This window comes from Haliotis rufescens, unplaced genomic scaffold (genome assembly GCF_023055435.1).
Source record: "Haliotis rufescens isolate VD_foot unplaced genomic scaffold, xgHalRufe1.0.p SCAF_20, whole genome shotgun sequence".
NCBI lineage: Eukaryota > Metazoa > Mollusca > Gastropoda > Lepetellida > Haliotidae > Haliotis > Haliotis rufescens.
The window spans coordinates 8426585-8451618 of NW_025963891.1; the positions used below are offsets into that span (position 1 = coordinate 8426585).

The 25034-nt window shown below is 40.8% G+C and overlaps 2 protein-coding genes across 2 annotated transcripts; both read left to right on the forward strand.

Annotated features, from left to right (window-relative positions):
* The first annotated feature begins 432 nt into the window (after window positions 1-432).
* LOC124130898 (thioredoxin domain-containing protein 15-like) lies at window positions 433-9448 on the forward strand. Its single transcript, XM_046493958.2, has 4 exons — window positions 433-515; window positions 4881-5583; window positions 6097-6227; window positions 7243-9448. Exons 1-4 carry the CDS (start codon window positions 452-454, stop codon window positions 7452-7454), a joined length of 1110 nt encoding a protein of 369 aa, XP_046349914.2. The 5' UTR covers window positions 433-451; the 3' UTR covers window positions 7455-9448.
* Window positions 9449-20264: 10816 nt separating this feature from the next.
* On the forward strand, window positions 20265-21882 carry LOC124133658 (testis-specific serine/threonine-protein kinase 3-like). Its single transcript, XM_046498119.2, has one exon. The coding sequence runs from the start codon at window positions 20354-20356 to the stop codon at window positions 21479-21481; it is 1128 nt and encodes a 375-aa protein (XP_046354075.1). The 5' UTR covers window positions 20265-20353; the 3' UTR covers window positions 21482-21882.
* The last annotated feature ends 3152 nt before the right edge of the window (window positions 21883-25034 follow it).

The window sequence follows — 25034 nt, forward strand, 5'->3', positions numbered from 1 at the left end:
ACAATGTACCGGCATCTCCTACGAGTTTTTTTATATTATTATTATTATTATTTACATGATCAAAAATAACGTATTGATAGTGATCTCGCCAATATTTTTTTATTATTTTAATTTTAATTTTGCATACACTGCTTTTCGATTAAAGAAAATCACATTTCAAATTTTTATAGCCGGATTCGTTTAAAAGGTCTAGACTGTGCGAAAATATCAAACAAAATAGATATATCATCATAACTATTTGTAGAATGGTTACATCATGACTAGACATGATACGTATTCATTCCAAGAAGTCCGAGTTTGCTGAACTATGGGAAATATATGTGAAATTACTAAAAAGTCGAGATGTAAATCATGAAATAAAAACAGGGAATTGAATGTGTAGTTTCATCTAGAGAAGAGCCCTTGAGAATAAGTCGTTTTGAAAGTAGTATGTTACGACAATATATTCAAAATGGCGGCGCCCATGTTGTTGTCTGCTGTCATGTCGAGAAAATACTTCTGTGGAGTTATTTTAGGTTAGATTTCAAAATAGATCATTTCTGACAAAGGCATTGTGATTGTGAAAGGATGTGATTAGTGACACTTAAACACACACACTTGTATTGCTATATTTGATTAGATATGTCACGTAAATGTTCCCCAGTTACCTTATTTCGTGATGTAGATAAACTGGAATACTCCGAATAGTCATTGTCATAAATAAGTGAATCAACAATATTTAATACAGTACACGGTTCGCCAATAGTTAGTGTAATGTTGGTTAAAGGCACCCATCCACCACACTTTTATTATATTAACAGTAGCATGTGGCAGTCAATAATTAATTGATAGTAGATACACTGTGCTGGTGATGTTATGTTATTTGGGAGCTAGATATAAACATGGTAAAGACAAGTCGGTATAACCTACCTAATGCTACGTAATTAAAATCTATGGGTACCCCCTACTCCGCAAACACCTGCCCCAAAATTTGAAAAGAACCATAACCCCTGCCTAGAAGTATTATAAAGTCATGTATGTTCGCTTAGGTTGCCATTATTTTTAAGCCAGGGTTACCAGTGAAAATCTTTCCATTCATTAACGGCAAGCTTCACTAGATCATGATTTCCTCAGTTCCTCAAAGTATTTACTTATCATGGTCAGGCCATTTTTATATATTTTTAAGTTTTGTTTTTTATTGTGAAAAAATCCAGGTCGATAGGATCGAAGAATATGAAAGACACAGATTCTAGGTTCCAAGAGTTATTTGAATATGTTTTCATGTAAGCAGTGTGATATAGGCCTACTGTGTTCTATACATGTTTTTTCCTCATATTTTGTGTTAAGGGGCTTACATTTTTCTTCCACTATGTTCATTACCCTATCATGTTTAAAAAAATCCGTAAACAATTACAGAAAGTCTTGCCTTTAGTATCGGTGTATTTGGGCTGTAAAGATGAGCAGTATAGATGCATCAAGATACTTGTGATGCAACTTGCAATTATTGTGAGGCCATGAAGCATATTTAATGATATGAACATGAACAGCAAAATGCTATTTGCTAACATATCCAAAATTTCACTTCTAGAGTCATTGTTAACACAAGCATACTGACTACTGTATTGGACCTCATTCTTTTTTTATGAGCCTATGGGGACCTAAAGGATCGGCTGGTCACACTCCATTCTTAGTTGATTGCGTGTCATCGTACCCTCATGTTCAGTGCACACAATATTAATCACTGGATAGTCTGGTCCAGACTCAATCATTTACAGGCTGTGTGATATAGCTAGAATAATGCAAGTGTAGCATTAAATTAACTTAAATAACAAACAACAGTTTGATAATAGAATACAGTTCCTCATTTCATACTGTATTACAACCTAAATTAGTGATCATGCGGAAAGTGATACTATCAAATATAGCTTATATCATATTGCCACCAAAAGTGTAAGGTTCCTTTAGTGTAATAATAATTAATGGATTACTCAATATAATTATGGGGGCACGGGTGGCTCAGTCGTCTAAGGCGCCGCGATTCGCTGTGCAGAGTTGTGACCCTTGGACACGCCAGAAACCTATGATTGTGGGTTCGAATCCCGGTTCGCCCCGAAATTATGTTTCTAGGTTTGTCAGCACCATACCCGTGCTTGTGGGTTTCACCGTAGTGGTAAACGTCTGAGACCTGCATCACTTTGGGCTTTCCCCCCACATTAAGCTGACACGCCGTGATATAACTGGAATACTGTTAAAAACGGCGTTAAACCCAACTCACTCACTCACTCAATATAATTATGGACTTATCTATACCTGGAGGCTGATATTCAGCCCTAAATATGCACCAAATGTCAATAAACATTCCCAAATTGGATTTAGGTTTTTCCAAATTCATGCTGTTATGTTTATAATGTTTATAACTATTTGGCTTTGTAAGATGACTTGTATTTCACTGGTAACAGAACCATTATAAAGGAATGGTCTTTTATGCTTAGTCTAACAATAATGCATTGAATGCAGTGTTAAAATACAATGAATTTAGGAAATTAAGAACTTGAACAAAAAAAACTAAAATCCAAATTATGCCTGCCAAGGGCACTTAGTTTGGAATCCTAGATAAATTCTTGCATTAATGATTGATTCCTGTTGAATACTGTTTTTATAACATGCCAAGGCATTTCATGCCCTGAGATCAATGGTAAACAATTAGTGTTCAGAAATGCATATAGATGCAATTATATCACAGGCTACACTAGCTTAATCCTAAGATACATACCTCAACACAAATATTAATTTTTAAACTTATCCTATCTCACACTGTGCATTTCTTCCTTCTTCAATCCTTGTGTGGAAACATCCTATCACCATAGCCACCACCATAAATGGGTCATGCACCACTGCAATCCCATGCGACCTGATCACCTGACATTCTCTACATCCTCATTCTCTTTTCTAATCACCTGTTGGATAGGACATACTTGAACAGAATACATTTTGGGTTGTTGTTTTTTAGGAGAGGGATTTTCTGTCTCTCTCAATAACAACCACTGAAGATATAATTACGACTAGAGTAAATGGAATCGGCATGCTCACTTTGTACGGGGCACATGTTCTATTAATAAATGCTGACAGTTATGTTGCCAACTTTCCAAGACAGATTTTAAGACCTGCTAGCATTCAGTGGATCAACCCTCCACGGATTCGTTGAAGGATCCTGAGTACGGATCACAGTCAGCCGAGAAACTGAAGCGAACAGTTCTCTCCAACATGTCCAATGTGGTTGTACCTCCCTCCTATTCTCACAAGACCAAGTCATAAACCATCCCCAACGAAGTGGCAACTGCATCCATAGATCTTTCAATGGATTTGCCAACTTCTTCGAATTCCAGTCCTCGACCTTCGCAACCCGTTTCATCGCACAGTTGCCAAAGGTCATCTCCCCCATACCGAGCCAACAGGCATGGGATCTCAATGCAAGCGCGATCTCATGGGAAGGTTCCAACACCTATTCATATCCTCCAACGGGTCTTCTACATCAGATGTTTCTGGAGATCTGACACAGTGTTTGCTCCCAATTACATGTACCTTTGAGACGTCTTGGTCGCCGATGTCCAGGGACTTCATCAGTCATTCATCATCACCTCTTGTTGTCCTAGCAACTGACAGCAGCCCGTTCTAGTGCTGATGAAGATACCAGCATGATACAGTCCCGCCTCTTTTATCCTGTACATACAGCAATAAATACTTCACGGTATTTTATTTTTTGTTATTCTTCCATCGAGTTCCCAGAGGGAGGGTATATATACTTGTCAGTAGAGTCTTATGTCTACTTCATAGATAGCCCTCCGGTGTGCACATTTGCTTAATTCATGTCCCAATCTTCTGTCTGATCACCTCTGTCTTTGTGCACATGATGTACCCATATGGTTATTGTCGATCGTTTCCTCATCTTGTTCTTAGCGTACCCATTCACTCCAGTTGTGATTGATAATTTTGGCGAAGCATCAAAAGAGATGCCAAGCTTGTCCACCTTACGTTCACTGGATCATATGTGTGAGGTCTGTCTTGTAGAACGTACTGGCCAGGGAAGCAGTGTTTGTAAAAGAACACTGACTCTTATATGTGGTGAGGTTAAAGTGGTGGCTGAATAGACTTTGCCTAGTTCAAAGTTCGCGGTCTTTCATTAGATCGGCGGTATTGTGACAAACCACAGAACACATGACTTACACAGGTCATATTGTTCGTATCACAAAGGGGCTGCACAAGAAGCAACCCATACACCAGTTCCTTATTCATCACTAAGTTTTGTGACAATCATTGGATTTAAGAGTAGTTTAGAACCAGATTCCTTGTGTACGTCTCACAGTTGAGGTCTTAATACAGGCTATATTGCTGGAATATTGCTAAAAATGGCGTAAAACCATACTCACTCACTCACTTAATACAGGCTAGGGTATCTGCGACCACCATCCAACCGTGGGATAATAGCATAGTGTGAGATAGAATAAGTCTTAAAATTAGAAAGTTTGACAATACATTGTGTATTTTATGCTTATCCTATTCAACATGCTAAACACCCACTCAACCATCCCCACATCACAGTTACACCAGACTGTATGCTCTTGAAAGAGGGTGAGGGTGCAGGGAATGTCAGGTGATCAGGTCGCACAGCGTCGTATGGCACGGGATTGCAGTGGTGCATGAGGCATTATTTAAGGTGGTGACTGTGGGGATGTAGGGGATGGTTAAGGTGGTTTTTGAAGCTGGGAACTTTGTTCTATGACGTTTCCACACCAGGATCGAAGAAGAAAAGAAAATGCATTGTGTGAGACAGGATAAGTATGTAAACATACAATTTATTGTAAAATTTTCAATTTCACAGTTGTCTTTTTATTTCATTGCAGTGTTATTGTGTTTGAACGCAGTGAAATCACAAACAGAAGAATTAACAGACAGTACAAACACTGACAAAAAAGACAGTGAAGATCTCTCTAATAAAGGAGATGTCAAACTGGAAAGTGTATTTGAATCAGTAGTTAAAAAAAACCAAGACGTACAGGATAGTACAGGCACTAATGATAATAGCCAATCAGAAACAAAGACACAAACTGATCAACCAATCGATGAAGAGGATTCAAGTGAAGATGGAGAAAGTAAGCTTTTCTCTTTAACTAGTGTAATCAAAACACTTCTTAACCCAGTCATCGGGGAGTTCCAGGTGGGGAGTGAGGAGGAGACAGAGAAGGAACCTCTGCCTGAGGTTGTGGAAACAGTCACTCCGAACGTCACGGTGGAAGCTACCAATGTGACTGCCAGTGATAACAGCTCAGCAAAGAATGAAACGGACAGCAGTAAAAAGTACAAGTTCCAGTGTATTGGGAGGAATGTAACAGAGAACACCACACTGGAAGTGAGACTTGTGAACAGTTCCACGTTACTGGAGGTGCTAAGTTTTGACAAGAATCGGACGACTGGTGACTGTGTTCTTGTCATGTTTTATGCCCCCTGGTGTCAGTTTTGTGCGAAGACAGCACCGCACTACAACGCTCTGGCAAGAGCCTATCCTCAACTGGAGGTCCTAGCAGTGGATGCTGTCCACTTCAGCAAGTAGGTCATGGTGTAATTATTTGTTAAAGATGCTAATGTTTGTAATGCTGAAGCTATACATGGTAAACCCTATTTCAACACTTTATTTTGAGACTTCAATTAATGCTTGAAAGTAAGGATGGTAAGTGCAGGTGTACGTGATGTTTCAGCACTATTCGGATATTCCCTCATGGGGATTCTGGCTAAGGATAAACCCCAGCAGCCTGGTCAGAAAATTACTTGCTTGATTGGATGTCATCAAACTCCGCCAGCGTGGGACTTCGCTCATAATATCAATCACTGCTTTGTTCGGTCCAGACTCGAATATTTACCGTCCACCGTCATATAGATGGAATATTGTTGTGTACCGGTAGCATGTTAAACAATAAACAAATTAAATGCTATAGCAGCATGCATCAAGGTCCCAATACCCCCTATAATTTAGTACACCACACACAATATTCTTGCTCAATGTTTAAGTTGTGTTTTTTTATTGTTGATATTGTGTGATCATTACTATAACTTCCTCTGCAGCCTGAACGCCAGGTTCGGTACAGTAGCAGTGCCGAATGTGATGCTGTTCCACCAGTCGCGATCAGCTGTCCGATTCAACCACACAGAGAGAGTGTTCCATTCATTCATCCAGTTCATTAAAAATGTCACAGGTATGTTCTTTTATAAATCATGCTTACCTGTCAAAAGCTTATATATTTTTTACATAATTAGTATTGAGGTCTAATAGCCATGATAACATGAATATTAAGCTTATAATTTTCAATGTTATATCGTCCTAATGTATCTTATCTGAAACACCTAGGCCATGTCCCTCAAAGTGATTATAGCTCTACACTCAAAAGTGTACATTAAGATAACGCATTATAGTAGTCTTGTGCCACAAACACTGTGGATCAAGGCCCTTTTAGCTTAGGTTCAGCAACTCATTATTTGTTAGTGCGCAGCAGGAAACACTCTTTATCAAAGCATTGAATACAATGCTTGTTTTGGGAAAATCACAGTGTATTCCAATCATATTTTGATGTGACACTTCTCACACTGTGCCAAGTAATGTCCCTTAGCTGAACCAGGATTCGATGGTTGTTGGTTCGAATCCCAGATTATTGATAAAGATGTTTATTCTGTCAGCATCATGGGTTGCACCCTGGAAGCAGCCTCAGCCTGCACATGTTTGGGCTTTTCTCCCACTTTTAGCTTACATGCTGTGATATGATTGAAATACTGCTGGAACCACCACTGGTCACACCCCTTGATGTTCTGTCACTACCTTCTCCCTGTTACCACAAATTGACTGGGAACAAGTATGTGTGATACATTGCACCCGATGGATCTTTTGCCTAAATAAAAGCGATCTTGATCTCTCCGTCCGTAAGTGAACACCTGCTGCAAGTTCCTGAAACCCGCTTGAAGAATTTTGGCCAAAGATCTTTCAAATACTTAGGAGCAATGTTCCAACAGAACTTAACCTCCCACCATCACTCCCATCATTTCAGGCACATTTAAGAACTTTTTCAAACAACACTATCCGGTCTTAGTGGGACACCCTGCTCCCATCCTCTACTTTTTCCTTGCTGTAGCATAGCCTGCTACAACGTATGTAGTGCCATGAGCATGAACTTGGTGATGGAACCTGGTGCATTTACATGGATTTATTATTATTATTAGGCCTGGAGCCCAACACGACTGTGAATGTGACAGAGGGGGACTTCCAGGGCCCTCTACCCAGTGTCCCCACAGAGGACCCCGACTATCTGCTGTGGATGGCGTGGGTGTTTGTCCTCATCTGCAGCAGCTACATCTTCGTCAACAGTCAGTACGGCCAACAGTCCATCAACAGAGTGCGAGTGCTGTGGCAGGAACATCAGCACATAGAGTGATGGCTGCCGCAGAGCGGGGTACATCAGGGTGGGATGAGAGTGACAGCCTCTAGGGCATGTACATCAGTTGAATGAGTGGCAAAGTAACTAGTCTGTGTACAGGGGTTGAATAAGTGTGACAGCCTCCATGGTTGGTGCACATCGGTTGAATGAGAGTGACAGCCTCCATGGGCATGTACATCGGTTGAATGAGAGTGACAGCCTCCATGGGCATGTACATCGGTTGAATGAGAGTGACAGCCTCCATGGGCATGTACATTGGTTGAATGAGAGTGACAGCCTCCATGGGCATGTACATCGGTTGAATGAGAGTGACAGCCTCCATGGGCATGTACATCGGTTGAATGAGAGTGACGGCCTCTAGGGCGTGTACATCGGTTGAATGAGAGTGACAGCTTCCATGGGCATGTACATCGGTTGAATGAGAGTGACAGCCTCCATGGGCATGTACATCGGTTGAATGAGAGTGGCGGCCTCTTGGGCATGTACATCGGTTGAATGAGAGTGACATCTTCCATGGGCATGTACATCGGTTGAATGAGAGTGACGGTCTCCATGGTTGGTGTACATCGGTTGAATGAGAGTGACGGCTTCTAGGGCATGTACATCGGTTGAATGAGTGTGACAGCCTCCATGGGCGTGTACATCGGTTGAATGAGAGTGACGGCCTCAAGGGAGTGTACATCGGTTGAATGAGTGTGACGGTCTCCATAATTGGTGTACATCGGTTGAATGAATGTGACGGCCTCCATGGGCGTGTACATCGGTTGAATGAGTGTGACAGCCTCCATGGGCGTGTACATCGGTTGAATGAGTGTGACAGCCTCTAGGGCGTGTACATCGGTTAAATGAGAGTGACAGCCTCAAGGGCGTGTACATCGGTTGAATGAGTGTGAGCGTCATCATCAGTCCATACAATACCATTTTACTTCTGACACCCAGATGGAATGTTCTTAGAATCAAAGCCAAATGTTATAGCTCACCTATATAGCTTATAGCGTACTTGAGGAATGGCTCATCTATCTGTCAAATCTGTTTTCTTAAGAACCATTTACTAACTGATAAACAGCTTCATGATTTTAAGTCACTAAACATCGGTATCTGGAGTTATTATATTTATATTTTTAAGTTGGCCAGTGGGCAATATTTAATTAAGATTTTATTTAGCTGATTTAACATTGTTTTCTTTTGTTTGTTTTTCTTGTTATGAACATGATGATTAATGATGATGTAAATAATTCCTTGAACACAGGGTACATTGTGAATTGTGTCCTTTGTAAAGTACTTTCACTGCCAGCTGTACCTCCAATGATTGAAAGCCAGACATTGATGTGTCCCAGATCCACAATACAATTGGTTGGTGCTACTAGATGGACAGGGGTGAGGAATGGGGCAGGTCCCTGTATGGCTGATCTGTTGGGTCAGATAAAGGTAGTGTACATAATGTGTCACCTTTTCCACCCCTGGATCATGTTGAATGGATTCTTCCTATTTGCTTCTAATCAGGACAGTGGTTGGGGTACACATCAGTATAGCATGTTAGGCAGCAATGATAGCTTTTTGTTAGGATGGACCTTAGTTTAGTTTTTTGAGTTTTCGTGCTTGTTGTGATTTTTTTGTCAAGAGCTGTGCCCCTTTTCGCAAAACGATCTCAACGCTACAACAATTGTAAGCCAATGTTAAAGTATAGGACTTACGATCACCTTAGCGTTACTATCGCTTTGGGGAACTGGGCCCTCCTTGGTAAATCCTGACAACATATTTTTATTTTCCTTCCTGAATCTCGATCTACCTTGCATATAGCTCATGAAATGGTGTAGAACCATGAAAGAATGGCCTTTTGTTATACTGCCTCCATAGTGTAGTAGATAGAATGTCAGCCTGGAGAGCAGAAGGTCGGGGTTCGATTCTAGTCACCTCATACCAAAAGACATTAAAAGAAGGTACTTGTTCTTAGTCTGCCTGTGCTCGGCATTAAGAGGCTCAAACAAGGATTGGGCATCTCGGAGTCAGTATACTGTGAATCAGTGGGGTATTCATGTTAAACTGTGGCATGGTATCTCAGTGGGCTAGCACTATAAAGCTGGCATTAATATGGACTAGTACACGCAGCCACAAACCCATGTGTATGCATGTTGCTATATATGTGCAACAATCTTGAACACAGCATTACACAAATTCCTGTTTTATCCGTGACAATGCTAGAATATTAGATTGTAAGCAACATTTTTGTTGTTGAACGATTAACTATCCTGGGCCCCGTTCCACAAAGTGATCTTAGCGCTAAGTCGATCGTAACTCCCATTTTTTAACACTGACTTATGACAATCGTAGTGCTAAGATCGCTTTGTGGAACGGGGCCCTGCCTCCTCACACAGCAGCCTGTTGGCATTGAGACGCCTATGTTTGGAATCCGATTAATATTTTAGATCAGTCCACAGAGGTTCACCTTGTTCAGGGGACTGGGACATGTGTGGCCAACTCCCTGGACCCATATTCCTGAAATAAAACATCATAAGTCTATGTTGAAGTATGGGAGTTACAATCATCTTAGTGCTAAGATCACTTTGTGGTCCCTTGGCCCACTTGTACAAGCGGTCTTTGCACTACTGCTATCACAAGGCTATGTTGAGGTATTGGAGTAACAATCATCTTAGTGCTAAGATCACTTTGTGGTCCTGGGCCCACTTGTACAAAGCGGTCTTTGCACTACTGCTATCACAAGGTCCTGGGCCTACTTGTACAAAGCGGTCTTTGCACTACTGCTATCACAAGGCTATGTTGAGGGATTGGAGTTACAATCATCTTAGCACTAAGATTACTTTGTGGTCCTGGGCCCACTTGCACAAAGCGGTCTTTGCACTACTGCTATGTTGAGGTATTGGAGTTACAATCATCTTAGCACTAAGATTACTTTGTGGTCCTGGGCCCACTTGCACTACTTTGCTCTACTGCTATCATAGTGAGTGAGTGAGTAAGTTGTGTTTAACACCGCTTTTAACAGTATTACAGTTATATCGCGGCACGTCAGCTTAATGTGGGGAAAAGCCCGAAGCGATACAGGTCTCAGATGTTTACCACTTCAGTGAAACCCACAAGCACGTGTATGGTGATGACAAACCTAGAAACATCAGAACCCGAGATTCCAACCCACAATCATAGGTTGTGGCGTGACCAAGGGATGCATCTCTGCACAGCAAATTGCGGCACCTTTGACGACTGGGCCACCCGTGCCCTCTTACAACTATCATAAGGCTATGTTCAAGTATGGGAGTAACGACCACCTTTGCGCTAAGATCACTTTGTGTCCCTGGACCCACTTGCACAAAACAATCTTTCCACTACAACCATCATAAAGATCTCTTGAAGTATAGGAGTTACGATCATCTTGGCAATAGGATTGTTTTGTGGAACATGGCCCTGTAACTTAGCATTTATTGGTGGAAGTACGGCAGCCTTCAGTTAAAAAATATTCTTGCTGCAATTTACCACCTCATGTAATATGGGATATTGTCCAGGACCCATTCCACACAGCAATCTTAGCGCTACAATAGTCATAAGCCAATGTTGAATTTTGGGAATTACGATCACCTTAGCACTAAGATAGCTTTGGGGAACAGGACTCTGGACCCATTCCACACAGCAATCTTAGCGCTACGACTGTCATAAGCCAATGTTGAAGTATGGGAATTATGATCACCTTAGCGCTAAGATCGCTTTGTGGAACGGGGCCATGGACCCATTCCACATGTTGATCTTAGTGCTATGACTGTCATAAGCCAATGTTGAAGTATGTGAATTATGATCTTGTTAACTCTAAAGTCGCTTTATGGAATGGGGCCCTGCTGTAATAGCATATTGTCCTGCAATAGAAGTTTGATTTTGTTCTGTGTGGTTTTCAAATAGATCTCATATCCTGTAATTGCAGTCAATTAATGTCCAACAGTGAAACTCTGTTGAAAGAATTTGTTATTAGTTGTGGGTGCTGGTCAATTAGCCACATTTACAAATAAATTGTTTTACTTATTGTGTGCCCCTGTGGGGGTTCTGTGTTTCACTGGGTCCCCAGCAACCTATCCTTGTCATACAATGTGACTTGATATATCCTGTGGCCAGGCTCCTTGTGTGATGTCTATTGCTGTGACAGCAGTTCAACTCCCACCCCGCGGTCTGGTAGCACCTGACCCTGAACCCATCATGCACCTGGCACGTCATGACAAAGGCAGCCGCGATGAGCACCAACTGTTGGATGTAATCAGGACGATACTCACGGGGTCATTCTAACCAGTTACAAATATTGAATGTTATGCATGATTAATATGCGGGTGTACACGACCGACTGCTGACATCATTATCATTGTGCATTTAGACTACTTCATTCAATTCTAAGTTGTGGTAAGGTATTTGTTCCCCAATACTGCTGGAAAATATCAGACCATCCTCAGGTTTTATTCCAAAATAACCCTCACAGGACATGCTTTGAAACAAAATTGGGTCTTCCCTCCCCCCCCCCCCCCCCCCCCCAAGAAAAAATAAAAATATCTGACTCTTCCTTTCAGAGAAACTGATGTATGCCTTGAAGAGTTGACTAAGAACACACAAATCTCAGTAATTGTGTTTTGATGACGCCTGGTCTATGAAGTCATTAATATTCATTAATATTCCAGGGTTTTAGATCAGTTCATCTTCTAGGACAGGGACTGATTGTTATCCAAAATGTTCTAAAGATATTTTAAATTTTTGTTGATGGTATAAAAGTGTCCTTATGACATTGGTCTCTAGCAAAATCATTGAATACATTTAATATTATAGACATCTGGAATCACTGTTATCGTTTATATGCTTATGATCATTAAGGAACTGCAAGCTCATTGAAGGCTCTACACATAGTGCTGGGCACTTTGGTCATCAACCTGGGTTATTCAGTGTACCACATCTCCATTCTATTACCAGAAATGTCATCCTGGAACGGAGATGTAATAATACGCTGGATAATCACCGTTAAATTGGCTAGAGAAAGTTGGCTTATATAGTGAACAAGAAAAAAAGAATTTAACGGTCAGGAATATTTTGGGGAATTATTTGTTGTGAAGACTGAGCACAATTTAGTAAAAATATCCCAGAAATATTCATGATCCCTAACATGTTTTGTTCCGTATACATTAAACATGTCTATTCATATAAGTTATCCCAGGGGCGGTCGGGTAGCCTAGTGGTTAAAGCGTTCGCTCGTCACGCCAAAGACCCGGGTTCTATTCCCGACATGGGTACAATGTGTGAAGCCCATTTCTGGTGTCCCCCGCCGTGATATTGCTGGAATATTGCTAAAAGGGGCGTAAAACTATACTCACTCACTCACTATAAGTTATCCCCTGTACACATCATACCATGGTGTTAGACGTGGTCAAGAAACAGTGCTGGTGAGATTGTAACGGACTTCACGAGAGACAATTCTGTATTATTTTTAAGACTGATCGGTCTTAGGATATGAACCCACTGAAAACCCTTTGTTATGTAACAACCCACACGATCTTTATCATATTGGATACACATAAAGTCTGTTTGAGCAGAGCAAAATTAACGGAATTTTCTTTTTGGTTTTGGGGTATATTATGCCATTTTGTCAGCAGGATATGCGTTAAGATTTATGATGAAATAATACTTTGCAAGGTGCTGAATGTGTCAAAATTATTATTTTGCAATTAATATTTTTGTGGTGAAACATTAAGGTGTATAAGGTGTTTTTTTCCAATGTCAGAAACTGGATTATTCTTTTAGATCTAATCATGCTAATCAACCTGATCGTGCTGTTTGTCAAATAGCGAGTGTTATTAGGCAGATTGTATATGTTATGTATGATGTGATGTTTAAGTCCGTGGGGGTACAAAGTACACAATATGTTTATCTCATGTCAATGTCTAGCGGTAAGTGTTTTCTATGTGATTTTCCACAAGTATGAGTTTGATATGGATTTGGACATACAGTTATGTTATCCTCACCAGGTATTCATCATTCATGAGCAGTTACATTGTACACTTTTATACAACATCCAATCTTGTTATAATTAGAGGGATGGTGGGGTAGCTTAGTGGTTAATAGTGGAATATTGCTAAAAGTGGCATCGAACCATACTCACTCACTCACTCACTCACCACTCACTCACTCACTCACTCACTCACCCACTCACTCACTCACTCACCCACCCACCCACTCGTTCACTCACTCACTCACTCACTCACTCACCCACTCACCCACTCACTCACTATAATTTGATCTTACTCCAATTTCATACCTCTCTGTTTGAATCAGAAAGGAATTGTATCGGAGTGAAAGATTTCATCACACATCAAACACCAGTGTACTATATAACATCACACATTATACATCACATGGTAGTGAGTGGGTGTGTTGGGTTTAAAGCTGCTTTAAACAGTATTCCAGTTATATCACGGCATGTCAGTTTGATGTGGGAGGAAAGCCCGAAGTGATGCAGGTCTCAGACATCACATGTTAAACATCATACAGTGTTATTGATGAACCGTAGTTGATGTGTTTACATAACAAGTCATGCACTCTATCATTCCCATGTGAAAGTGTAAATCTGGTAATCATTTGAAACATTTCTGTAAATATTCAAGAAGATATTTATCATGTCTAAGACCTTGAGAGGCGTTTGAATCAGTGCATGTATGTATATGTATGTATGTGAATCATGGTTATGTGAATCAAGCATGCTGATATAAGAGTTCATGATCAAGACTGCCACAGCAGGTCAAATTGTGATGGCATGTTTGATTGTATAAGTCTTTGCTAATATTTATTTCATTAATTATGAAAATAGTTTCATCGTGTTCTTCTTTGAATCATGTCCCCGGATGTTTGCCTTCATTTAAGAAATGTACCAGAATGTGATATTGTAAATAAAGACAAATTGATATCAAGACATGTCATGTTTTTGGTTATTGATCACTCCTATCAATTTCAGTAAATAGGTTAACCAAAGACTATGTATGGACTTCATCATCAATAAAGCGTATAAACTGCCTTGTTATGTTGACCATGCATGGACTTCATCATCAAAAAGGTGTATACACTGCCTTGTTATGTTGACCACGCATGGATTTCATTGTTAATAAAGAGTATACACTGCCTTGTCATGTTGACCATGCATGGATTTTATTGTCAATAAAGCGTATACACTGCCTTGTCATGTTGACCAGGCATGGATTTCATTGTCAATAAAGAGTATACACTGTCTTGTCATGTTGACCATGCGTGCATTTCATCATCAAAAAGGTGTATACACTGCCTTGTTATGTTGACCATGCATGGATTTCATTGTTAATAAAGAGTATACACTGCCTTGTCATGTTGACCATGCATGGATTTTATTGTCAATAAAGCGTATACACTGCCTTGTCATGTTGACCATGCATGGATTTCATTGTCAATAAAGAGTATACACTGCCTTGTCATGTTGACCATGCATGGATTTCATTGTCAATAAAGAGTATACACTGCCTTGTCATGTTGACCATGCATGGACTTCATTGTCAATAAGGAGTATACACTGCCTTGTCATGTTGACCATGCATGGATTTCATCGTCAGTAAAGAGTATACACTGCCTTGTCATGTTGACAATGCATGGATTTCATTGTCAATAAAGCGTATACAATGTCTTGTCATGTTGACCATGCGTGCATTTCATTGTCAATAAATAGTATACACTGCCTTGTCATGTTGACCATGCATGGATTTCATTGTCAATAAAGAGTATACACTGCCTTGTCATGTTGACCATGCATGGATTTCATTGTCAATAAAGAGTATACACTGCCTTGTCATGTTGACCATGCATGGATTTCATTGTCAATAAAGCGTATACAATGTCTTGTCATGTTGACCATGCATGGATTTCATTGTCAATAAAGAGTATACACTGCCTTGTCATGTTGACCATGCATGGATTTCATTGTCAATAAAGAGTATACACTGCCTTGTCATGTTGACCATGCATGGATTTCATTGTCAATAAAGAGTATACACTGCCTTGTTATGTTGACCATGCATGGATTTCATCGTCAGTAAAGTGTATACACTGTCTTGTCATGTTGACCATGCATGGATTTCATCGTCAGTAAAGTGCATACACTGCCTTGTCATGTTGACCATGCATGGATTTCATTGTCAATAAAGAGTATACACTGTCTTGTTATGTTGACCATGCATGGATTTCATTGTCAATAAAGTGTATACACTGCCTTGTTATGTTGACCATGCATGGATTTCATCGTCAATAAAGCGTATACACTGCCTTGTCATGTTGACCATGCATGGATTTCATCGTCAATAAAGGGTATACACTGCCTTGTCATGTTGACCATGCATGGATTTCATCGTCAGTAAAGTGTATACACTGCCTTGTTATGTTGACCATTCATGGATTTCATTGTCAATAAAGTGTATACACTGCCTTGTTATGTTGACCATGCATGGATTTCATTGTCAATAAAGCGTATACACTGCCTTGTCATGTTGACCATGCATGGATTTCATCGTCAATAAAGCGTATACACTGCCTTGTCATGTTGACCATGCATGGATTTCATCGTCAATAAAGCGTATATACTGCCTTTTCATGTTGACCATGCATGGATTCCATCGTCAATAAAGCGTATATACTGCCTTGTTATGATGACCATGCATGGATTTCATCGTCAATAAACCATATATACTGCCTTGTCATGTTGACCATGCATGGATTTCATTGTCAGTAAAGCGTATACACTGCCTTGTCATGATGACCATCTATCTTTCTGTGTGTAGTTGTCAGAGATCCAGATAACCAAGTATCGGAATGAAAGGGATGACATGATTAAATCAGCCTTGTCAGTGAAACGCGGTGAATCCCGATAGCATGGTCTCTATCCATTCTTATATTATCAAGATAAACAATGTACTACTGAGTAAAGTATATACCTTAAAGCCACATTATGCACCCTGCTGCAATAAAAGCTGGTTAAAGCGTTCGCTAGTCACGGCGAAGACCCGGGTTCGATTCCCGACATGGGTACAATAGGTGAAGCCCATTTCTGGTGTCCTTCCCCGTGATATTGCTGGAATATTGCTAAAAGCAGCGTAAAACCATACTAACTCACTATTATCGAAAACATTTCATCAACGTTTCTTTAAACTTTAATAAGTGATCGACTTTGTCAATTTTATAAGATCCCAGACGCTCATTACAATAAATACGGTATATACAAACATTGTATTTATGCAGAACAAAAAATGTTAAGGATCTTGAATATTTTGGGAGATATTTTTTGGCAACGAAGACTTAGCACACAATTTCATAGTAATATCCTGATCCCTATCTTTTTGTGCGGTATATATATCTTGGCGTTCCCAGGGATAATCATCCCGGAACGATGTATTGGGGATTACCGGGATTAAGGAAGTTTCACTGAAATGAAAAATAAAACAATTTGTGAAGAAAAGTAATATGTCAATGACCTCGTTGCTACAGACTATAGAAAGTGCCCTAACTTGGCATCAGGTTATCTGCTGCTGTTATCGTTATACAATATGTATCTAGGTGCTACACGTTAAAACCTACCAAATCAACTAAACCCGGTTGGTCGACCATCTGCCTGGCATGATTGGGCGTACAGATCACGCCGCACGAGCTCAAAGTGCATCGGCAGTGACAATCTCCTTCACAACTCTGCGTGTTCCGAATGACACATCCAAGGTCGCTGTTTATAGGCAACGATACGACATATTACTGTGAAACTACGTCACGACAATTGATAACTGACTTCTGTGTTTTAAGGACATATTAAGATGGCCGCGCACCGTGGAAGGACCATACACCCACCCAAGGGCATTCAAGGGTATCTTCCGATGAAGGCTTAATATATGCACACATGGCCTGGCACAGTTAATAAATATACCCATGTTATCAATACATTTTCAATACGTCCATATGCACGGTGTCACGGTATACTATTTTGTATAAACGTTTCTATAAATAAAACGTTTCTTTCAAAATGAACAGCATTTCAAAGGGGAATGTTTGAGACGGACAAGGAGATTCCGTAGTGTCACGTGGTGTGTCTCGACTAAATGAGGATCGGGTGGTTGCAGTGTGTCACGTGGTTGCATGTGTATGAATGACGTGACAAACTCACTCGCTCACTTAGAGCTAACCTGACCTACTTGATAGGTCCCCAGTCATCTTCAGAGCCACCTGCATAAAGCTTGTTTGTTTGTCCGTTTGTTTGTTTGTTGTTTAACGCAGCACTCAGCAATATCCAAGCTAAATGACGGCGGTCTGTAAATAAACGAGTCTGGACCAGACAATCCATTGATTGATATCATGAGCATCGATGCACGCAATTGTAAGATGACATGCATCAACCAAGTCAGCGAGCCACCCAATCCCGTTAGTCTCCTCTTACGACAAGCATAGTCGCCTTTTACGGCAAGCATGGGTCGCTGAAGACCTATTCTACCCTGGATCTTCCGGGTCGACACACAAAATATTAATATTCGAAATGTCAGTAATTAGGTAATTCGACACAATTTTATGGATAACGACTTCTTTAATACTGTAAAATACCTACTATATATATTCTGTACTATGTCCCTCATTCAGTCTTGCTTGACAACGGTATAAGGATCTATACCGAAACGTCGCTTTTTACAGTATTAAAGAAGTTGTTGTCACCCGTCAACTTCTACCTATCAAACAAGTAATGTCAGTAATTGTGTTTCTTCCCATATTATTGGAATAATGAAAAGTGTGGCATAAGGGGAGTAACTCTAAACATTTGGCAATTAGAAGTAAAATCCTTAGATGATTTTTTTTCTTTATTTCAAGTGTTGCTACGTGCACTGTATTCCCATACTAACGTTTACAGGTAGATTGAATACTGATATTCATTGTCATTTCACGAAAATATAGATAATGCCAAAGGTTTTTGTTTCAATATTCGCATATTCTTTTTCGAATACATGTATTCACGTATATTCCAGTGCTCACGCATGTGCCTTCACACTCTACTATTGAACGATCACTATTTTATAATGTCACGAGCGCATGCATTTAATCCATCAATTCGTCTTAATAGAACGTCAAAACAGTATTTCAATATCCCGGAAGGGAAGTCCAAAATGAAAGAGACACAAGTCATATGAACGTTTTCCAGTATGTTGGAGTGAGTTAGTATGGGTTTACGCCACGTTTAGCAATATTCCAGCAATATCACGGCGTGGGACACCATAAATGGGCTTCACCCATTGAGCCCATGTCGGGAATCGAACCCGGGCCTTCGGCGTGACGAGCGAACGCTTTAACCACTAGGCTACCCCACCCAAGTTTGACAGAACCCACGAGTATGACCATACTGGTTAGAGGTCGCAACCAGGTTGTTGTTGTTGTTGTTTGTTGTTTAACGCCGCACTCAGCAATATTCCAGCTATATAACGGCGGTCAGTAAATAATCGAGTCTGGACCAGACAATCCAGTGATTGACATCATGAGCATCGATCCACGCAATTGGGATACGATGACATGCAACAACCAAGTCAGCGAGCCTGATCACCCGATCCTGTTAGTCGCCTGTTACGGCAAGCATGGTTTGCTGAAGACCTATTTCAACGCCGATCTTAACGGGTCTCACAACCAGGTCGATCAGCGTTCACATGGGACGCAACTCCTCACAGCGAGATGCAGTGCATCTTCCGGAGGCAAGGGCCTTAACTGAATATAAAAGTACAGTTTCTACCCTTGCTGGGTTAATGCCGAGTGAGTGAGTGAGTTGGGTTTAACGCTGCTTTTAACAGTATTCCTGCTATATCACAGCGTGTCAGCTTCATGTGGGAGGAAAGTCCGAAGTGATGCAGGCCTTACACGTTTAACACTTTGGTGAAACCAACGATGACTGTTGTGGTGCTGCCAAACCTAGCAACATAATCAGGTGCAGACCGGGATTCGAACCCACGATCTTTGGTTTCTGGCAACCCGTGAAAATCAGGGTTAGAATAGGTCTTCAACAACCTATGCTTGTCGTAAGAAGGAACTATCGGAATAGGTTGGTCAGGCTCGCAGACTTAATAGATAGATTTTATCGTATCCCATTTGCTTGGATCGAGGCTCATGTTATCAATCACTGTATTGTCTGGTCCAGATTCGATTATTTACAGAGCGCTGTCATATAGCTGGAATATTGCTGAGTGAAGCGTTAAACAACAAACAAAACAAACAAAGGGTTCTGGCGTGCCCAAGGGACACAACCTTAGGACACGCCTTAGATGACTTTGCCACCTGTGAACCCACACTGTACTCACTCCGAGCCGGTCATTCCGAGTTTTATCCCATTATCCCTGATCGCCAGACAGGGAAACAACAAGTACTATCTATTTAGCGTCTTTCGGCATGACGCGAACGGGGATCGAACAGCCGACCTTCCGCTCTCTACTGAGTCATCTCTGTCAACTAAACCATGAAGGCCACTTCTCCACAAAACCTTCTCTAAATAAAACCCCAACCCCAACCCCAACCCCAACCCCCAACCCGCAACCCGCAACCCCCAACCACTGAAACACACTAATCTTCGACACTCCTCCGGGCACTGCTAGGTTTAATTTTCTATTTCTTATGCTTATTTTCTCTTTTTATTTGTTTACAATAAATACCGATACCCGCACCAAGTGATGCGAGATTATAAATGTCCGACATTTGGCCTAAATACCAATACGTTTTGGGGCGCTGCGTATCACGTGACGTTATTGTCGAGGTCAAGAAAGGTCAACCGTGTCGATGACGTCGTCTGTGGCAACGTTATTCGCTTGTGCATTCGGGCGGTTGAAATAGTCTCTCGATGACTACTGATGCTTGCGTGTCTGAGGTCTAAGTCTGCCGGACGGCAACCAGAAGAGAAGATACAAGAATTTCCGAAGTCAGTCCGTAAGGATAGTCGCTTAAGGAAGTTCGCAAGGCGGGTTGTTCGTTTTTTCAGTCAGCCGCTGCCCCCTCGGCTCAGCTGGACAGTCAGGCAGCTTGATCGACCCGAAGATTCGTTTGACTTTCTGAAATACGAGTGGAATAATTTCACCAAGATGCCGAGGGCGGAGTCGCCCACGTCGAAACAATTCCTTCACATGTCGGAGGTTATAATGGAGAATGGTTACATGCTGGGGCCGAAGATTGGTTCGGGTAGTTACGCGAAGGTTCGACTGGTCGAGAGAATTTCGGATGGGAAGATCCTGGCAGCGAAGGTAATTGATCGAGAGAAGGCCCCCGCGGATTATGTTCAGGACTTTATGCCACGGGAACTGGAGATTGTGCAGAGCATCAAACACGAGCACGTGGCTCAAGTCCAGGAGATCATCGAGACTGACAAATCAGTGTTCATCATAATGGACTACGCTCAGAAGGGAGACTTGCTTGAGCACATCATGAACAATGGTGCGCCCAAAGAGAAGGAGACAAAGAAAATGTTTCGGCAGATTGTCAGCGCAGTAAACTACCTTCATGAAATAGGGGTCGTGCACAGGGACTTGAAATGCGAGAATATACTCATAAAGAAAAATATGGATATAATTATCAGCGATTTCGGCTTCTCTCGTAGGTTTGATCAGAACAATAAGCCCAGCAAGACCTTTTGTGGGAGCGCGGCCTATGCTTCTCCTCAGCTGATAAAAGGAACTCCTTATGATCCTCGTCAGAACGATGTATGGAGTTTAGGGTGCATCTTGTTCATATTGACCTGTGGATCTATGCCGTTTGATGACAGCAACATCAAGAAAATGGTACAGAGACAGAAGGATGGGGTTTGCTTTCCATCCAAGGTCAAGGATAAGATCAACCCTGATGTCAAGGCTTTGATAAAGAGAATACTGGAGCCAGATACTACCAAACGGTATACCACAACCGACATTTTGAACAATATCTGGCTTTGCTCCCAAACTGAAAGTAAGGAAGACGAAGAGCGGGCCCAACCATTTTCTTTGCGCTAGTGTGTTTTTATCTGAGTTAATCTTCACCGTTATGCATATACACATCCTTGCATGATCTCAGTTTGCTTGGATTCACTACTAAATCAGACAAACATTATATATCTATTAAATATTCCTTTGTATTGTTTTCGGGTTAACATTTCATGCAATGCCAGGATGAGCATTTAGCTACGTCAAACAAGGTGTATCTGTAAAATAGAAACAATTTTTTAAAAGATCATGTTCTGTTTGGACGCAGTATTTTTTTCTTAATTCATCAATGGACGTTGTTGGAACTTTTTTCAAATTTCCATGCCCGGTTGAATGATTATTTGTATATATGTCATTTAGAAAGTGGTCAAATGGAACAAATGTTATATTTTGGAAATCACTTTCTTGGTAAAGTACAGATTCTTGTACTTTGATAGGTTGAGTCCCGTCCGGAATTCGAACCCACACTGCCAGAATAATCCCCAGCACTCAGTCAGCGATCTAACCCACTCAGCCACCGAGGATTCCACAATAAATGGAAGTTCGACAACTGGTAGTCTTGATCGCGCACTTAGTGTATCCCTGAGGGAGTGAGATCGCTGACTTTGTGTGCTGGTTTCATTTCAACGCCTGGTTGATTGAACATTGTTTCAACATGTTCACACGTACTTACAAAGTTTAACTGTATTTTGTTTTATTACATGTTTTCTCCTTTTCTTGATTCTCAATTCATGTTGATTTCTCAATATCACTTATCTTTTCGTTTTGCATGCACTGTTTTTCCTTTTAGTGTTCTAATCTCAAGATGAAGGGGGGCATATATACACGTTCTTCCTTTTTGTATAATGTGTCCTTTAATATTTTTGTATTAATTTAAGATAATATATATCTTGTATATTTTGGAGAACACTTCTTTGTTTTATATATATCGCTTTTTTACATACCTCGATGATCTCGCAAATATGAATATTTTAAACATTCATGCCGTTCGAATAAATTGTTTTATATGTAGGTCTATTTGAAATATAAACGATCAAAATATAGAATCATACTTTTGTTTGTATCATTATGTGAGTGTAAGAGTTTTGAGAAGTATTTCAGTCGTATCGTGACTTGGGTAGGGAGTGATTTAGGGTTTACGTCGATGTTAGCAATATTCCTGCAATATCACGGCGGAGGATACCAGACACGAACTTCACACATTGTACCCACGCGGGGAACCGAACCGGGTCTTCGGCGTGACGAGCGAACGTTTTAACCAATTAGCAACCACAGCTATACACTGGTGGGATGCGTTCACCTCCTTCGTGAAACCTGCAAGCACGGGTGTGGTGCCGATAGACCAGTCATTGTATGTTCGTAATCACAGCAAGCTCTGGGAATTGTATCTGGCACAATCTCCTTACAGCGATAGCCCGTTCCGAGCACTTTATACTACCTAATAAGTAACGAAGGTGGCGCACGCTGGGAAGGAGCTTGTACCTGACACGTCCAGGGGACGTCACTCTGCAACGGTGAGTTTGGGCGCCTTTGACACCCCAACCCCCTCTGCCCCAGTTTTTCTATATATTTATTTGAAACCGAAAACAAAGACATGTGACAAATAAGTTTCTTTTCCATTTTGACTGAGGTTCCAAATAACAGCTGATTACCACAAGTTGATAACACGAAAAGAAATAAGCGCGTAAGAAAATGTCATACCAGAAAAAATTAATAGTCTTCACTGACTGTTCACAAATCCTGCTCTGACGCTAGTGATAAAAAGGGACCAACATTTTAGTCCCAGAAATAATCTTTAAAATAAATATATTTCAACAAAATGTGAAATAAAATCCAAAGAGAGCCCAGAATAATGATTTATTCCACGCAATCTAGTCTTGCCAAAAATATTCTAGACTTGAGTTGGATTCCTTTCTTAATTTATTCCCTGGGGTCCGGGAGACAGACGGTGACAGGGCCGTTCGTGGCTGATTGGACTCTCTGTGGAAGGGAGGCAACTCTAAACAGTATTCCGCCAGATGTAACAGTGTACTGGCAAGACGCCCGTCCACTAACTCTAAACTCGTTGTTTTGACATACAGGGTCGGGGCCTAGTCAACTCCAGCTGCACATATAATTCGCATATTTAGTGAGTATACTGTTTCTTGATTTTACGGAGCGCCAGGCAAACATTTCACAATTGTAGGATAATATACTGCCAGGGAAAAGAAAATATACACATAAAAATTGAATTTGACTAAAGAATTACAAACGTTTTTTAACCACATACTAGACTGAAAACAGTTGCCGAAACACTGCGAACTTAAACAAAACACAACTTTAAATAACTAATAACAATCTTCATTTCCATTTATTATTTCATCTTTAATTCAACCACTGACCTTTTATGTCTTGAATAAAAAAATTCAGATCACTAAGTTAGGAAACAGAAGGTCTAATATTCGGTTGACTCGCCGGACTAGACATTTCGAAAATCAACACATCACACTAAATTTTCAATCTGCATGCAAATATTTCTCACTTCAAAAATAGCATTATCTAACATTGTCGGGATGAAAACCTGCCTGTCTATGTACAACACCTTGACGTCCCCTTTGGGTAATCCGGGTCCTCAGGTTTGAGTGAGTGAGTGAGTTAATTTAAAGTCACATCGGCAATATTTCAGCCATATCGTGACCCTCAGGTTTGAACCTGACTATTGATACGTGATCTGGATTCAGACGCCATGAAAGGGCGGCATATCGGCTTACGGCAGATTAATACGGACCTAGCCGCTTCACTGAGTAGTCGAAATACCGAAATACTGAACCAAGCAGATGGGCTACACCTTGACTAATTTTTTGCTACTGAACTTTTCCATAGAAAGAGGTATTAAAAGAAGGGTTGTCTTGTTTACCGATTCCAATTTTCAGTTGAAATGAAAACATGTTTAAGCTAGACAGGAAACAGGCAGGAGAATGACGCACACCCAGATATAGAAATGGGAATTTCAATTTCACTATCAATCCATCCATCAATCTCGAATGAGTCGAACACCGCCAATATATCAAAAGCCCGACTCTCCAATTCACAAGAGTTTACTCAGATGAGAGACAATAATACCAAACTGGGATTACAGTAGAAACGAAATGCGAATTACGCGAAAAGAATACAAACGAAATGCGATAGAATAGAAAATATACATAGTGGCGCACAGTGAACATAGGAACTCGTGCCATCCCTGAAACCTAGGTTAACAGATTCCCTTGCTTCACACAGAAAGCGGGAAGCGAATCGTGTGTATCTATATGGCCAGGATGGTGTTGGGTTAAATACAAATTAGTGTTTGGAAGTATCTTATTGTAAAATAAAATTGATACCATTCGTGTTTTTATACACTGTGAGTGAGTTTGGTTCAACAGCGCTTTGGAAGATGTTCCAGTTATGTCACGGCGTGTCGGCTGGATGTGGGAGGAAAACCCGAAGTGATGCCGGTCTGTTTTAATAGAGTAGCCATGCACCTGACAACACTTCGCATATATTTACCTTATTTTGTAATGCACTTTACTGAGCGTGCGCGCACTAATAAACTGTCTGGCAAAAG